This window comes from Adelges cooleyi, unplaced genomic scaffold (genome assembly GCF_023614345.1).
Source record: "Adelges cooleyi isolate 19-005CV unplaced genomic scaffold, UGA_ACOO_1.1 ACOO_flye_CR_arks_rails_tigmint_CR_PRNA_39, whole genome shotgun sequence".
NCBI lineage: Eukaryota > Metazoa > Arthropoda > Insecta > Hemiptera > Adelgidae > Adelges > Adelges cooleyi.
This window is the reverse complement of record NW_026096067.1, coordinates 485,606-503,642: the sequence shown is the minus strand read 5'-3', so window position 1 is coordinate 503,642 and position 18,037 is coordinate 485,606. Positions and strand designations below refer to the sequence as shown.

General features: G+C 37.5%; 1 protein-coding gene across 10 annotated transcripts in view; it reads left to right on the top strand.

Annotated features, from left to right (window-relative positions):
* Positions 1–18,037, top strand: part of LOC126841559 (uncharacterized) — a 64,625-nt gene that overhangs the window by 37,732 nt on the left and 8,856 nt on the right. Inside the window, exons 15-23 of one of the 10 annotated variants that reach the window (XM_050578129.1) lie at positions 826–1,254; positions 2,906–2,917; positions 3,046–3,216; positions 5,423–5,549; positions 5,717–6,279; positions 7,350–7,477; positions 8,218–8,658; positions 9,531–10,560; positions 11,514–13,906. In XM_050578129.1, coding sequence (XP_050434086.1) covers positions 826–1,254; positions 2,906–2,917; positions 3,046–3,216; positions 5,423–5,549; positions 5,717–6,279; positions 7,350–7,477; positions 8,218–8,658; positions 9,531–10,520 — 2,861 coding nt within the window. In that variant the 3' untranslated portion in view covers positions 10,521–10,560; positions 11,514–13,906. Of the gene's footprint in view, positions 1–825; positions 1,255–2,905; positions 2,918–3,045; positions 3,229–5,422; positions 5,550–5,716; positions 6,280–7,083; positions 7,293–7,349; positions 7,478–8,217; positions 8,659–9,530; positions 10,561–11,513; positions 13,907–18,037 lie in introns of those variants that run through there. The other 9 variants (XM_050578127.1, XM_050578128.1, XM_050578130.1 and 6 more) reach the window with 9 other exon arrangements.

Below are 18,037 nucleotides of genomic sequence, written 5' to 3'. Positions count from 1 at the left end.
TATTTTACTAATTATAATTTTTTTTACCTTTATCCCTAATACGTAAAACAAATATGGACTTTCTGGAGTTTTTTCAAATGGAAACATATGGTTTTAATTTATAGAATTCACATGGAATTGTTATGTGGACAACAATTATTAAAAAATGTTAGGTTTTAAATGTTTAATTGTCATCAATTTCTTCGTTTGCTATGACATTGTGAAGTATATGAACTTAATATCAATATTCGTTCGGTTTTTACAACAGTAGCACAACAGTTTCCCATTAAATAACAATATTGACCACCGTCACTGTTTGAATAGATAGACAAGGTCCGCTTGTCTATCATTATCTACAAATATTTCATTTTGTCTGATTATTGGTGGTCTCACCCATTGAACAATGTAAATATAAATATGAATTTTATGGGCAGCACATACAGAATGATGAAAATTAAAAATCCCAACGTTAAATTGTTTTTAGATTTGTTGTCTACATATTAAGGGAATTAAAAAGATATTTGTTATTGACGAATACGGTGAATCCAACCTTAATCGAATCCACGTATTTCGCGGTTTCCACCGTCCAATTGTCTCCAAACGGCATTGTAAAAACACTGTAACATAATATTATAATAAAAACTAGGTTGTAACACGAGTGCAAGTCGCGCCAGTGAACGTACACGCGTTACATATTATTTATAAATATACTAGTTTACTGGCACCACTTACACTCATCGTAGTCGTTTTACCAATATTATTTTTTTAATCTGGCATACGGAGACGATTCCGCCGGCTCTGCTGGTGTTTTTTCTTCAATTAATTATTATTATTATTTCAATTCAGACAAACCGAGCTGCCAGATGAGACTGTTGAAAGTGTCCGACCCCGAAGCCGAGCCCATCATCAACACCGTACTCAAGAACAACCCGCGCAACGAAGACGAAGAGCCCGTGGTCGAGACGGACGACCCGGACCGCAGGATACTGGTTTGCACGGTCACGTCCAACCCGGGACAAGTGCAGTTCACTTGGTCCACGCTCAGGCGCGACAACCAGAGCGACACGGACTCGCCGTCAACGTTCCCCGTCACGGAGGAGACAATCGTCACGTGGGGCGAACCGGTCGCCGGCCAGACCGAAGCGGACGGACTCAGCTCGGCCGCGACCAACGTCAGTGTCGTCATCCTCGACGACAACAGCGACGGACCGCGGACTTACGTCTGCAACGTCGTCAACAACGTGGGCTCGGACATGTGCAGCATGATTGTACAAGGTATGTGCGGGTTTAACGCTTTTCGAATTCCCCCCCTCTGAAATTTTGAAACGGGCATATGGTTTTCGGGGAAGGCACCCTGAACTCGGTATTATGGGGAACGCGTATTCGGATTTAAAAAAAAATGGCAACCGTTTTGTGTACCGATTTTCATTGGAAAGTAAAAACGCTACGTCACTTTTAGTGCTAACCTAACTTAACCTAACCTAACCTAACCTACCTAACCTAATCCACCTAACCTAACCAAACCTAACCTAACCTAACCTACCTAACCTAACCCACCTAATCTAACCTAACCTAACGTCATATTATACGTTCATATATTAATATATAAATACAAATAACTCATTTATTTCGGACCTACGCAGAAAATGGCTGCCGATTTTAGTTTACTCAATAGCTTTCCATTTATTATGTGATTTGGCCGCCATATACAGTGAGAGCGATGGTTAGATTATGTTATAAATATTTCATTGTGATATGATAATAGTAATTCACCTTATAGTAATACCACAATGAAAGAATGCTAATATAGTGTAAACATTGTGCTCAATTGCGTATGGGGCCAGGCTTCATTTTTTGAGTACACAGTTAAATGTGTAGTATATACAGGGTGATCTAACTAACGTAAGACACTCATTTTCTTTGAAAATATGATTATTTTGAAAAAAAAAACATTTTCCTTAACTTGTAAGTACATTTTACTACATTTTTAAATATTTTAAAAATTTCTATCACCAATCCTTATAAGCCAAAAATGGGGATTATTGATTTTTTTTTAATGGTCAAATATGCTTTTAATTACATAAATTTGTAGACAACAAATTTAAAAATATGTTAGCGTTTGAATTTTTTTATTTTCATTTATCTGTTCATTAGCTACGACTTTGTAAAAATACTACATTTCTTCTTAACAATTATCATGTTTCTTCGATTTTCCAAAACCGGTAGTACATATAATTCATATTTATGTTTGCATTGTCCAATTGGCAATAATATTTTAACAACTAGGAAGTCATTATAAAAGATTTTGAAATATGTAGTAAAATATGTGCCTAAAAGTTAAGGAAAAAAAATTCTCAAAATATTCATGTTTTCATAGAAAATGAATGTTTTACGTTAGTTGGATCACCCTGTATATTCATGTATACTGGTGACCAAGATAGATGATAGTGGCTCCAGATAAGACAGAGTCAGAAGATAAGAAATCAGTGACAAACGGACAGGATAGTTGGGGGATTTTAGATAGAGGAAGGAAGGAAAATTAATAGCATATGAGGAGAGGGGAGGGATTGTATGAATATACATATATATATATATACATTTTGAGGTAGGTAAAGGAAGATATTGTAGATAGAGGGAAGGAAAATTGTAGACAAATCGAGGTGTATACAAATAAATTCAGCTGCATTACTTGATTTTGTTTGAAATATATTTGAAATTCTAAAATAAGTTTTTAATACGGGCACATACGGTTTAAGGTAGTTACGATAAAATATTGGTGGCTTTATTTGGCTTTTGATTTTACCTTACTTGCGCCCACGAGTCTGCACACCTAACCCATCTATTGATTATTGTTAATAAAATATGTATTTTCAGTATACTAACATTATAACACTCTAAACGTTTGGTTTTTTTTTTTTGTTAATAGCTTACCGGAAAAGTGAGTAATTAAAACCAATACTAATAGTCGTCGGTGTAGTGTGTGAATTGACGATAATAGCTATAATATTATATTATTTCATTTTTTTTTTGTTTCTAGCATTAAAATGGCCTTTTTGTGTTTTAAAGGTGACGTACCTTGGTGGAAACAACTGCTGGTCATGATCGGTCTTGGCGGCGTGGGCATCATTCAAAGCGGATGGATAGTGGTGGTGGCGTTGGCGATTTTGATTTTGATCGTTTTGGCTGTCCTCATTTTGCTGTTCTACCTGTTGTGCAGGCGATGCAGGCGTCGAGACGGTAGTCAAAAATGTGATTATAAATAATAATAATGTTGATATTATCTCGAACATGATACATGTAGAGAGCGTTTGAGGCGATCGCGACGAGCCCGGCTGATGCCGCATATTGTGTGTCCTTTAGTTTTCAAATTACAAATACTTATTAGAGATATAGTTTGTGAGAACTTAACATTCGACAGTTGATAGTAGAGTCATTTGTCCACCATCAGATTAGACAGTCTTCTCAAAAATGTACAACAATAATCTAATCTTTAGACATTTCTCGATGAAAATCATATCTTATATCCGAAAATTAGATACCATTTTATACCGAGGAATTTGATAAATTCAGGTTTATGGTATTATCCGCCAACCGCAAACCAAATAGAAGTTGGGACAGTTAAAAGAAATTGCTAGGTTAGCGAATATTTGGGGTATTTTGACTATTAAGGATGGTCCAATTTTAATCTTGTATAAAGATATTCAGGTTCTTAGGATATTTTACTAGGTTATGTTGGAAACGGATTGTATATTTTTTTGCATATTTTATGAAAAAAAAATGCGTTTTAGTATTGAACAGTTTTCAAATTAAATTTATCTAGTTGCGAAAATTTTAAATGAAAATCGCTTTCCGAAATAACCTACGTTAGAGGCAACAAATTCTTATCTTTTTACAGAATTGACATTGGACCAGCCAAAGTCTCAGGGTTTTTTCATAGCTAATGTATTTGTTTTACAACCCCTGATAAACTCCTCCCCTACCGGGCTTGTCGAGGTCTCCAGGCATATATGCATGTAGCCGTTAACGTTAATATTTAGGATACGAACCGGACTCAAAGGTAAGTTTTAGTGTTTTCCCCTATTTTTTCCGAAGGCCTGATGTCCGGCTTTTCAATTCTTTATTTAACTATGCTGGATAGCTAACTTCCGTATTATTTTATCCGGTAGTTTAACCATCTGATATTTTGTTAACCGTTTAAACAAAATATCTGGATGGTAATGAAGTTGCATATAAGTTAGCATTCTCTACTAGTCACTACACCTATCCCTCCTCTTTCTAAGTTACACCCTCTGTGATCTCTCCCAAATTTTCTTAAAGCTGTTTTTAGATCTGGCGATCTAAGTGGAATTATCTTCTTGGAAATTATGCTACTTGGTATGGATAGATTTCTCCAGCAATTTCCCGTCGTCCATGGTTCTGGAACTTTTCTTTGCTTAGATCCCTTATTGTCTCATTTACCAGATTTTGTGTTGGTCGTAGGTTTCTTTTCACTCATGCCTTCAATTCCTTTTATTTTAACTCATCTTCCTATTGTACCCTTCGCCTTAACGAAACCCCTTGTAATTTCAATCACTTTCTCTCGGACTGACCAACTCTAAATCTAATGAAAACAGTTTGCTCTCTCATTTAAGTGACCTCCTATGAACCGTCTCTTCTTTTAGACTCCCATATTTCTCCAAATACCCTTGTTTACCGAAGCTGGTTTTCTTATTCCATCCAAGGCTGTATAGTTTGACATAATATTTGGATTTAGATGTCAAACCTCTTCTTTCCAGCTTTTACAGCCCATTTAGGACCTTTGCTACCTCAACCACTCCTCGCCACCTATCTCTGTCTTCGCTGTCTTCAATCCTTGCTTCAACCGAGATTTCCGTGAGATCCATCTTCACCCTGTCCGTCCATCTTTGTCTCGGTCAACCCCTAGGTCTTTTTCCGTTGAGTTTTCAAGTATACATATTTTTTGCCTTACCTTCCGACCTCAAAATAGGACCCGCCCATTCTGACCTTTTGCTCTTTAGATACGAACTAATAATGGGTTTATTAAACATTTGGTACATTTCTTGGTTAGTTTTTCTTCTATATTCTCCACTCTCCATTACAGAGTCATAAATTCCACGTAATACTTTTCTTTCAAAGATGTTCATCTTCTCCTCATCTCCCTTAGTCGCCGACCAGGTTTCACACCCATACGTCAAAACCGGTCGTAGAAAGCTAGAGATATTGTTTTGACCTTCTGGACAGTAGTTTCGAGATGTCAAACTACCGGAAAAATTAATCTAGGGTTACCTTATCGAATATAGTTACAACGGAGAACTGAAAAACCGGACTGGCTTAGTAACTAGTTAATCATATACCTACCTTTGTAAAACAATGTCATGTTTGCTCGGTTGTGACGTTCGCTTGTTTTTTTATCATGTCCGTTGCTTTTTATACATATATATAGACGTTAAACAGAAGTACACGCCGTCTTTTTCGTCGTCCCGAATATCCTCTTGGCGCAGTCGAAGTTTGTTGTTTTTGAGCGATCGCCGAGTTTCTTTGGGCCCCAAAAAACAGCAAAGGCGACAAAAGTAAGTTGGTTTTTTTTTGGTAAAGCTCAAAGGCTTTTGGTGGTGGGCAGTCTGTCGTCTTCTCTGTCTGCGTTTCTATCTACCGCAACCGCCGCAGTCCGCACCTGTCTTTGGATTCGACGTGAAAATAATATGCGTGCACCCGTATTGTTCCTGCGTGTTTACAGTCCCGAGGGAAGCGCAACCGCGACCAACAACAGTCCACTGGCCTCGGGCGGGCCTCAGGACGGACCGGCGGACCACAGGCAGTTTTCGGCCGAACGGCCGTTGGCGGGCGCCGCCTCGTCTCCCGGGGCCGCCGGCGACCCGCCCGGTTCGGCCGTGGGAAAATGGCCGCTCAAGCCGGGCGTGTTGGTGCACGTCAAGCAGCGGCGCCAATGCGACGGATCTTTCGCCACCGGCAGTCCGTCGTCCACCAAGGCCCAGCAAGAAGACGCGGCGGTGCCGGCCGCCGACAGTAACAACACCATGATAGCGTTGCGCAACGAACCGGCGGCCAACGAAACGCAATCGGCCAGAGCCGACCGCATAAGGCGGATGAACATAACCGCCGGACGTGGCCGGCCTGGAGTGGCGACCAACGGTAGGACGGCCGCGGTAGGAGGATTGTCGAAAAAACCCACACCCGGGCAACCCCCGCCGCCGCCCCCTCCCAGGCAAATGTCTCGGCCGTCGAATAGCGACGACCCAAAGCCCCCTAGGGTGCATCCGAAAGCTCTTCAAAAAACAGGTACGTTGTTAAAAAAAACATAGACAGATGATCCACTACTGTATTACACTACAGTAGTAGTCTTTCCAATGCAACAGTAACAATGTAAGCTGTAAAAATGTCTCACAAACTCCTTATTACGTTCAATCAGTGTTGGAAATTATCTGGATGAATGTTCATCAAAATTATAACCGTTACTTCATGATGTATGCATTGGCTTAAACAAAGAGAACAATAAATATAAGGTCAGCCTAGAACACGGTTGGTGTCCCATGTCATTCCCCTCCCTCCGTGTACAGTATCTCCATCCCAATGGTCACATTTGGCACCACAGCCTTTTTCTTCTTCTTGGCATCACAACTGTTCAAGAGTTTTGGCCGCCACCGTCACCTCCTTCCACTCTTCTCGATGGTGTACTCCAATTTAGTATCCTTAATTTCTTTAAGTCCTGATTTACTCCATCTGTCCATCGGTTCTTTGGACGTCCTCTTGGTTTCTTTCAATTTGAATATGAAACATAACTTTCCATATCAATAACGCTAAAAGCATATCCACGATTCAGTGTTTTCCACGAAGAGGAGAAATTAGCTAAGGTTTATTTTAATGAAACCTAGTAGATGATGCGTAGCAGACCCAAGAGGCGTCTTTGAGAATTTCACAGTGAACCCCATTCGACATGCATGAATTATTTTGTTTTTTTGTAGCTGTTCCTTTGACACGGTGCCATTTACTTTACCGGTACAACCCGTAAAATATAATTGAAAATAATTTAGCATTATATTTTTTGTGTGTATGTGTGTGTTTGCATGAATCGTGCACGTGCAGTTTGTAAATGGGTGCATTCCGTTGAATCCGCGGTAAGATCTAGAAATAATCTGTCCGACGAGAGAACTGCCCTGCGCAGAAACCAAAACGCATTCACTGCGCTTGTGCAGATACGCGTTTTGTGGTTTCTGCGCAGTGTCGTTCTCTCGTGGGACACACTGCGTATTATTTAATACAGTCGGATAGCTGTCAACGATGACATTAATGTAAAATGTTCGATTTTCACCACGTTAATTGTGCCTTGAACGGGCGTTTGGTTTTTTTAGACTGGCCGGGAAATCACCAGCACGATGAAGAGCCCGGGACAGGAGCGTCCTCGCAAAATGGATCAAACGGACCAAAGAACTTCTACGAGAATCTGCCGTTCCACGGCATGCGACCGGCGCTCAATCAGGTATTTATTATTAGCTTTATTGTAGAGCTCAACAAGGTTAAAGCAACCATAGAATTTGTAGAAAAAATTGATTTTGCATATTATACATGTGTTTTAGATTTACTAGGTATTTTTTAAGAGAGTGTAGATTTATTGGCTTTACGCAGCTCTGTTGTGTAAAATGTGAACAATTTATTGAGCAGAGAATTTATTGAAAATTTATCATTTCAAATATTAGAGCATAACGTTACATTGGAGAGTTAAAGATCATTTTTGGGTTTAAGCATTTTTGCAACGAAATATTTTACCGGGTCTTAATGGAATATTAGAAGGATATTTGTTAAAACCTTAAAATCCGCTCTCTAAACTCGTGCAAACGATGAGTAACAACGCGACCTAGTGGACAACTCCGTAAGCTGTGATGTAATATGGAAATAATTTCTACTATAAACCGCTACAGTTGTAAAACGAATGGTTTTATCAATTGTTTGTTTAACAAACATCTTGATTAGTGCAAAAAAATTATACAACAATACATTTCTGAGATTACAAATTAGTAAATTTTACATTTTCCAATTATTTCTTTTAGGAACAATAACTTGCTGCGTTATTGTTCACTAGAGCGCCAAGTGTCGTTTGCACGGTGTCTTTAGACAACCCTTTATTTGATTAGTTGCTTATTTTTCGTTTGTTGTTTTTGTGTTATTTATTTTGTTTCGTTTTGCTTTCTTTTTTTTTTCAATTAATCGGCTCTCGTCCAGTTTTCTAACACTACCGTAACACCGTTGACGACCACCACAACGGCTGATGCACATCAAAAATCTAAACCCCCTTTGCCGGTCGTCTCGCCCCTATTGATCCACCGTCCAAAAGGCAACGGCTACGTGTCGTTGTTGCGGCAAGCCGTGGCCTCGTTGGACGACAAAGGCGATGGCGGCGCCAAAAGATTTAGTTCTTTGCAAAGGCCCGTCAGAAACAAAACCGGCAGCCAGCAGTTCAGGTCGTTGAGAGTCAAGTCGAACAACGTCGCTGGTCCGGCAGGAGAAGCCCTCGCGACGGACCCGAACAACAACGACGGTGACCGAGACCAAAACAAGCAGGCGACGGGGGGTTCGATTTTTGGTCCGGTGCCGGCGCCCAGGGGCCGCAAGCGACTCGGACAAGAGACCTATGAAAATTTACTTCAGATCAACGACCAGAAGGTATACAAACCTGGTCGAACCGTACGATAACAATGAACGCGGTGAATCGGTGGTGGTCGTTTCCTCTCTCTCTCTCTATTTTATTTCTCTTCTTTTTTAATGTACATATTATGTTCAGTGTATACTTATTTATTATTTTTTTATGAATTTTTTAACAACTATTTCAGTGTCGGATCTACCTGGGGCGCGAGATGGGAGGGTTAAGGAAGCTATAGTTCCTTTCACTCCATAAAAAAACATGTTGACAGCGTTACCAAGAAACCTAACGAAAATTTATCTTTATATACCTATCCTTATGTCCTTCCATATCCGTATATCCTAATATATCCTTAACATCTTTATATCATTATATATAATTAAAAAAACATAAAATTTCTCCCGCGGTTGCAGACTCGTAAGCAAGCTGTTATCTCAAGTTCCATTTCTAACTTTATCTTAATCTCCAACTCCAGCTTCAACTCTAGCTTCAGTTTTTTTTTCTTCGTTCGTAACACACAAATATGGGAATATCCCTCACAATTCTCGTAATTGCTGCAGACCCCCCCCCCCCCACAGAAATGCATCATGGTACGCCTACGGACCACGGTGTGTGGCTAATAGTTCTTTATTTGTTAAAGCAAATCGAACAAAATCAATGGTAACTCAAATCTAATGAAACCAAACTTGCAAAATGTGTACCCCACACTGAACACGGATCCGACACTGAACGCTTTTGTATATTATTATTGTTGTGCGGCGCTTTTATACTATTATGTGTCGATGGGTTGTGTATATAAACTAGCTTTTGCCGTTGACTAATATCGAATAACATTGACTAACATTACGGTTGTGTGTGTGTGTGTGTGTGTGTGTGTGTTTGTTTCTGACAACAGTTGTGCTGCCGGAGCCTGGAAACCATTAGCTATCATTTAGAGAGACTGAAATTTCGCGGCAACTCCCACGGCGTGTGGTTCAAGCAACAGCAGCAGCCGCAAGAGCCGATTACGGAACAACCGAAACTGCAACAGCAAGAGCAGTTGTACTACGACCCGTACGACTCGCCGATCATCACTCACCACCGTCCGCTCGCTCCGGCCGCTTACCAGTCGATAGAAATGACCCGGGTGTCCGTCCGCAGGGAACAGCCCGAGCTGCAGATGTACAGCCAGAGGCGTCTGCAGCCCGAAGACGGCGTGTCCACGCTGAACAGCAAGTATTACCACCCCGGCAGCATTCAGCCGCCGCAGAACGACGACTCGGACGGGCCGATCGCCGTGCACTCGTCGTCGTCGTCGTCGTCCAAACGAAGGCGGCAGTCGCACTCGACCGGCGGCTACGGCCGTAGCAACACCATTGGCGGCCGAGCGATGGCCGCCGCCGAAGATGACGAGCCGCATCAATACAATAACACCCGACGCCGCCGCGGTGTCCGCATGGTGGTCGACGGTGGCGGCGGCGGCGGCGGAGACGGTTACAAAACCGGTTACGACAGAAGACGCGCGTCGGCCACGGCGGCCGCCAACAACAACGGCAACAATTACGTGACGCTGGGCCATCGCGGCCAAAACAGCTATGCCGGCCCCAGCACGACCGGCACCGCCGGAGCCAGGCACAAGCGGCAGCCGCCCAAGCGCAGCCTGTCGTCCTCCTATTACCATCCCGGCGGGTCGGCCACCTGGCGGCGGACCCGGGGCTACGCCGACGACGACGACGACAGCGACAGCGACGACTGCGGCGGCCGCTTCAACCGGTTCACCACGCCCGTCGAGGTGTCCGTCATCGGCCACGGTCCCGGCGGCGCTACCTATCAGACACCAGCTGCGGCCGATCCCATGTCTTCGGTTAAGTTCAACCGGGACGTCGGTCGGGAGATAGACGTTTAAACTGTGCTAACAATATCCATTAACAAACACAAGCGCACTTGTAAGTCGATTGTTTTTGTATTTATTGTTCGTTGCTGCTTGCCGCACTAATAAATCACTAATGCCAATAAAAGCCATTAAAAAAACATATGTTTCAAAACCAGCTAAACGACATTTTGAAAACGTGTGGCAACACTGTTAATTACACGGTATGAAAAACTATTATGGAATCACAAAGAAAACCCATTGTGACTAATATATTGGTTCAAAAATCAAATTTGTTGTTTGTGAAAATTTTCAAAAATTGTTTTAGCTGGTTTTGAAACTAGACGCCTCGTATGTTCTCTATTTAATAAACGGTCAAACGGGTTATGTACAAATATATATATATATATATAGTAATTGATGTAATATATTGAATCCAAAAGACAATATTCTTCTTTGTACGATGGATTTTGGATGCTTAGAAGATGTAGTTTTACGTTGGGGGATTAATCCTCCCGACGGCCGGTCAGTACCCCCCACAGATTACATAAAGCCAGATGATGCACTCCCTATAAAAGCAAAATGGGATTGCTGTGAACGTCAACAAACCGAAACCCTCCTGAAATCACTGAGTAGCCACCGGTAGAGAAAAAAATTATTTATGAGAAATTATAGTTTTAGAACCGAGCATCGCTGTATTCCCTAGCCCTCCTCTAGTTGCTCCATCGGTGTCTGCCTAGATTGAATAAAGATAGCGAAATTCGTCGTTTACCGATCACTGAAACCCTCCTCGACTCAGTGTGACCACGTCCCGCAAATTAAATTATTGTACAAAACAATTTGCCTTTCTTGGCTTACTTTGTCTGTCTGTCTCTCTCTCTGTCTATCTCTCATTGCACGGGCAACTTTTGTGAATACTTGTCCACAAAAACGGTGACATGTAAATTGAACGATACCAGAGCAAGATGTTGATTGAACTTAAAGGGGAAATCCATATTTAAAAGATTGGTTGTGTTTTTTTTTTTGCAGCCTTACACGCCCGGCAGTTACTCAGGAGATGCCAGCGATTTGGAGTACGCCGACGTTGACTACCGTTCGTACGGACCGATCAACTACAAAGCAGCTTCTTCTTGAACTTGGACTTGAACTTGAATATCATCGATTTACAACAGCTATAATTATTAACTATTATCGTAATGTAATGTATAACCTACGCGTATATATGTAAATAATAACAATAACGTCGGCCGCTTACGAGTCGGTAGAAATATTAAGTTAAAAAAAAAAAAAAAGGCAGAGAACATACCTTTTTCTTCTACTTATCGAGTCGTGCGCATACTTGACGGCAAAACCGTATTGAATGGTTACAGATTTCATGTAAACAGTCTCCTAAGATCACCTAATGGACTTGTATGGGATAGGGATGATTTCCCCGTCTGTGTTTATAATATATTCGATATCGTTGGCCGATGAGTAGATATTGAAATATTCCAAGTGATGTCATTGTATTCCTTTTGCGCCGTCGTCCTGCTTGCTGTTTGACAAAGCAAAGACCTCCCCTCTGGCTTTTAGTTTAAAATTCTATTTGAAACTTTCGCAAAACGTCCGAAGACAGGGCTGATGATTATTTCAAACAGCGATTTCATTGACAACCGAACCGGATGTCCGGGTTCGCGACGTGTCTCCTTGCAAGACATCATTTCAACTAACACAAAAGATATCCAACTGCCAACGCATTGTCCTTCGCATAGCCAACTGCCATTACCGTAAACCCGCAACTGTTCTACATTTCTACTCTACCGTAGTTGTTATTATTACCTGTTTTGTTTGTTTATTTTTTAATATTTGTTGTTGTGATTAACACAGGGTAATTCGCCATTACCAATATCGACTTGGTTCCCACCACGCTGTCCGCCCCTCTATGTACCTATATATATATATATATATATATATATATATATTATTGCTCGTTTTATTTTCTTTCTATTAACTGCCCGCCGAACGACCTATAATAAAATATTATAACCCGTTTTATTTGTACATAATGATGATGATAATAATAATAATATTAATATTTTATATGGATTAGTCATCATATTGGTAGACGTTGTAGCGAAAAATTCGGTAGGAAAAAAATTATAGTAATTAGTTTTTGCAAAACGATTAGATTGAAATTATTAAAAAGATAAGAGTTTTAGATAAATGTGTTCGTATTTACTGAAATTTTGTTCGTATTAATATTGTAGCGTGACAAAGTTTTCCGTTTTGAATTTGTTAAAATTAATAACAATAATTATTATATTATTTAAATCGGTTTGGAAAAAAGGAAATTCTATAAAATCCAAAAAACGATTCGTAGTGTGGTTCGCTTCGAGACCGGCTGTTCTTTATTATATTGTATTGTAATTATAGTAGATATATATGAATAAAACAAAAATAAAAACCCCTTAAATTTAGTCGTTGCGTTTAGTTGATAAATAGTGTACCAATATTGTGATGGTGGTAAGTCGTTGTGTATTTCATATTGACAATCATCGATATCATATTCATTTGCATTTAATACTGTATTACATTTAACGGGATATAAAATATAAATATATACATACACATTTTAAATTTATTCAACGAAAACGACATATTTTATAATGTATTATTATTATTATAAACGTAGAAATGCGACGGCGGCAATGGGGCCGACTTTGTAATCTCTGTACAAAAATTATTTTACTTGTGACAATTTTATTATTTATTGTTCTTTAACCCACTCGTGTCTTCTACATCTACACGATTTACCCTTTTGTTTGATTTTCTTCGAAATAACATCATTATCACTTATTAAGTATTTTACGTGGACTTAACCAACTCTAATATCACACCTACTAGCTACATAATATTATTATTTATCTACAATGTGTAATGTGTGTATGCTGCTGCATTGCTGCAATGTATTGTCTTATTATTATTATTATTATTTATTATTTATTATTGTTAAAACGTATTAAGACTATAGAGATAAGATATTAAACCAACGTTACGGTCGCCGCCGTCGTCGTCGCATTTACATTTTTAAATAATTATTAAATCTAGTCATTTTATATATTATATATATTACATTACTATAATTATTAAGTCGTTTTACTTATAAAAACGATGATAAACTTTTTAAATTATTATTATTATTATTATTATTGTATATTTGTATAGGTTAAGAGATTATAGATAAATCGTTAAACCCTTATGATCGTACCGTTAGGTTAGTAGATGTCATTATGGTAATATTAAACAATATAATATTATAACAATATACTATGTATTTATATGTGCGGATTATAATATTATAAGGTACCAGCGAATGCCTATTTGGAAAATGATATCATGTCCTGAATAAAATATGTATAAAAATATATATATGTACGCTTATAATGTTGAAAAATTCTATCTATTCTTTTCCTCCGAGCACAACAACTGTATCTATGCTATTAGTACATTTAATAATAAACCAAATATTAGGTTTATTCAAATTGCTTACCATGATAGCTGTTAAGCAAGTTTTCAAACAGTATTAGACTTGCAATTCATTTAGTTATTAAAAAAAAACTTACTCACTAAAATACCCTCTGAAGAAGTTAATAGAAAAATAAACGATAAAATCTACAAAAAATTGAATAATTCTAATTTTATCGATTTTATGGTTTAGTAATGATTTTAATGTCATTTGTTTTGTACTATATTATATTCTGTATTTAGATATGTTTGTTTGTATAAGATTACATCTTTACATGATTTTAAAATAGTAAAATGAGCTTTATTTTCCGCTTCGACGCATTAGCTAGGAAGGTATAAGTTTTATGAAGTTTTGTGGTTTCTTTTTGTGGGTTAATCTGTTGATACTGGTCCACACATAGGTGATTTCTTATTGTGTTGGTTTGGACTGTCCTGGTGGCTAGCATATGATCATACAATACTTGCCAATCAGTCTTCTTTCAACTTAGTATAGTGCTAGTAGTGATATTTCCACCTACAATTTTTTCTGTTTATGTATAGGTAACCTCAAAGTTTGGCATTTTCCTAAAAAGTGATATATTTAAGAGCCTGTAAATATATTATGACATGAACCAAAAATTCTGAAATTTTCACAGCACTTACTTATATGTATGTAAAACATTTGGTGAAAGTTTTGTAACGGAGACTTTTTTTCACTTGAATTTCTCCAATTTTGTATTGTAGGACTACGAATAATTTTTTTTTTTGTTTCCGTAATAATAACAACGTCTTTTTAATAGAAGAGGTATTCCTTGGCTTATGTGGTTGTTGTTAAACACTGAAAATTTATTCTTAAGCCAATTACTTGCTGGTCTTCGTTAGACAAATTTTAAACCATAAATAATACTGTATTTACAGTGCCGTTGTTTAAAGAGATATTATGACATTCGTAGTCCTACAACAAAACATTTGAGAAATTCAAAATCTTACAGCTCTTTTTCTCATTTGATGGAACTATCTGCATAGGATATGTAAATTTGAGGCATTTCAAAAATCCACTCTTACTCACATCAGGTGATTTGGCGTGGAATGCCCAATATTATAATCGTTGTAACTTTCAACACTCAATCCTATGATGATAAATCAAGGGGAAAAATACGAAAATTACAAAACTATTAAAATAAATATTCTAAAATTCCAATACTAGCCAAGGAACCTAAACGATCAATGTAACATAAAAATATTAAAACCCAGGCATTGATAAAAGCACTGTAAAGACAATAATTTACTTAAAACTAGCCTATAGTTATTGCATACAATTAGTACGAATATTGTTTTTGAGGAAATTAAAACTAAAGATTAAACCTGTTTCCAAATGGATAATTTTAACTTCTAAAGCTTTAGTTTTAATACTTTGCAACTATTTTTGCGGCCAGAAGCTTGTTGTTGTCAAATCTCAGCCAGGCACCAGAATATTAGGTGATTGCTATTTAGCAATAGCCCAATCTAAAATGCCCACTCCACCTTTACCCATAATGACGGTACTAGTTATCGTAAAATGTAACTTATAATAAAATATATATTAATGTAGCTAGTGAGGATGTTAAAGAGTGTTGGCAAATAAAATTTAACCGGTACGATGATAGCAATAATAAAGTTCAACGAAATGGAACCGCTAATGGCCGTTCTGAAGTTTTTCCATTGTTATGATTTTTTTTTACTTATTACCTTTGCCTTTTTTTTTTATCCATTAAATTACAACAAAGAGAATTTTCAGTTGCATATAAAAAATGTAGGTACTAAATTTCACGCTTTGCCTATAATATAATATGTTTTTACCAAAGATGTATAAATTTGTCTTTGTGTATCATCAACCGTATCGCAGCTGTATCACAAAAAAAAAAAGAAGAAGACTGACGTCATAAGTATAGTTAAACAACTGTCAATTAAGGCCAACGTTTGTTTGAATGTTTATGAAAAATTTCACTATTTTACACAATTATCGTTACTCTAAGTAGTTTGCATAAAAAAATAATCGAAATATCAAATGCTAAAGATTGCTCTGTATTTTCAGCCGAATATTTATTATTTAAAAAGAAAATCAAGCGTATAATTTGGCATTTATGTTTAAAAAATCCACCTTTTTCGGACCCCTAGAAAAAGTAAATAGCGTTTTGAGTTGTTATTTGGCTGCGTTCGTTTGCTTTGACTACTTTTTGCGCATCGATGATGAAAACAAAATTTAGTATATCGTTGTAAAACATACTCCTTACAACAATATACGAGTACCTTCAAATTTGCTACTAAAACCTGTAATTCAAATATTTTCGATAAACCAAAGAACATTAAACAAAGGATAAGGCACTCTCACATTTTGTAGTTTTGATAATTGGAGACGCTTAAAGTTTGTGTAAAAAAATATTTTCAAAATAAAAAAAATTGCAATATCCTAAGGAAAAAAAAGCGCATTAATGATAATTAACGAATGAAATCTATCACCATGTATATATAATATAAACATAATAGGCTTCTGTGGGATTCCGATGACCGGGGGACATATTGGTTCGTGTTGGATTAAAATGAGGCCGCTAATTTTTTAACATGGATATTTTATTGGGGAACCCTGGCACGATTAGTAGCAGCAGATAGGGCGTGACTCATCGATTACAACTCCGGGTCGCGGGTCTCTCTAGCTGCATCTCTCCGTCGGGTTAGAGGCTTCAAAAGGCAAATTTGGGAAATTTTCAACTTATCAACCACGAATAGGGTTGTTATTTCGTAGAAATATGACACCGGGAATCTATAGAGATGGTAGGGTTGCCTGGTCAATGTAATAAATGTCAATGTTTTAAAGTATTGGACACAAAATATTATGTTTTCATCGTAGTTCGAAAATAGGACGAGTCCAGTTATTACTAGTATTATGTAAAAGTTTTTTTTTTTTACGTTTTAAATTGTTTTTATCGTTTTTCTTTTAAAAAAAAAAAACCAATAATATTTTACCAAGAAAAAGTATGTTTTTTTTTCTTATTTCACTGCGTGTAACTTTTTAGCTTCGATGCAGAGCAGCGAAGGTATTGGTTTAACTGGGATGTGGGCTTTTTTCGTGTCTGTATACAGTGTAACTTTTTTAATGCTGGACCAATTCCTTCGAGTAGCAACTGCATAAATCACAAAATTTCTAAAAGTTGAAAAAGAGTACTGGACTAGTGAAATTTCGAGAAATATTTATTCGAGCCCTCCATCGCATTGAACTCTGATGAAAACATTTGGTTCGAGCGTCTAATTCTATAAGAAAAATTATCATTCAAAAATGCCATGTTTGTGTTCATCAATTTAAAATTGGTGGTAAACGTTTAAAAAATAAGGGATTTTTCGTTGTACACCAATGCGAAACAATAAGTCATTAATGAATGAGTCCATGCGTATGTGTATTAATTATTTCAATTGTTAGAAAGTAAGTTTTTGTATATTATCGCACATCGGTGCATGTGTTTCAAAAGGGACACCTAGTTCAGAATTTTTTTATTAAATTGTTGTTTACTGAATTCTCGCCTAAGCGTTTACTCGAAATCACAATTATTTTACTTTAGAAAAACACTTGTGTGTGATTCGATGTGCGTTTAAATTTTGCACCGTTTGCATAAACGAAATGCAGTGCTCGTTTGCGTTAAAAATATTGTACAAAGCCAAAAGACTGTGACTATTTTTCAGATACCCAGTGCATGATAATTTCGGCCACTGACTTGTTGACGATTTTTTTACAGTTATGATAAAACCACCCATGTGAATCATTTTTTATTTTTACCGTACAAAAATATTTAAAGGCCATTGTGATTTTTCGGCCCTTCAGTAACAGGTTTTAGGGTGGGATGGTTTTGGAATATCTTATAGCAACATGTATATTAATTTAGTTATGCTTGTTAAGCTATTTTTTTTTTTTGGTAAAATAAAATTTGACTGAACTTTGAAGTTTATAACTCAATCAAAAGAGCCTTTTGAAATATTTAAAAAAAAATGAGATTTCTACAATCACTGTAAAGCATATTAAAGACTTATTAGTTAGATAA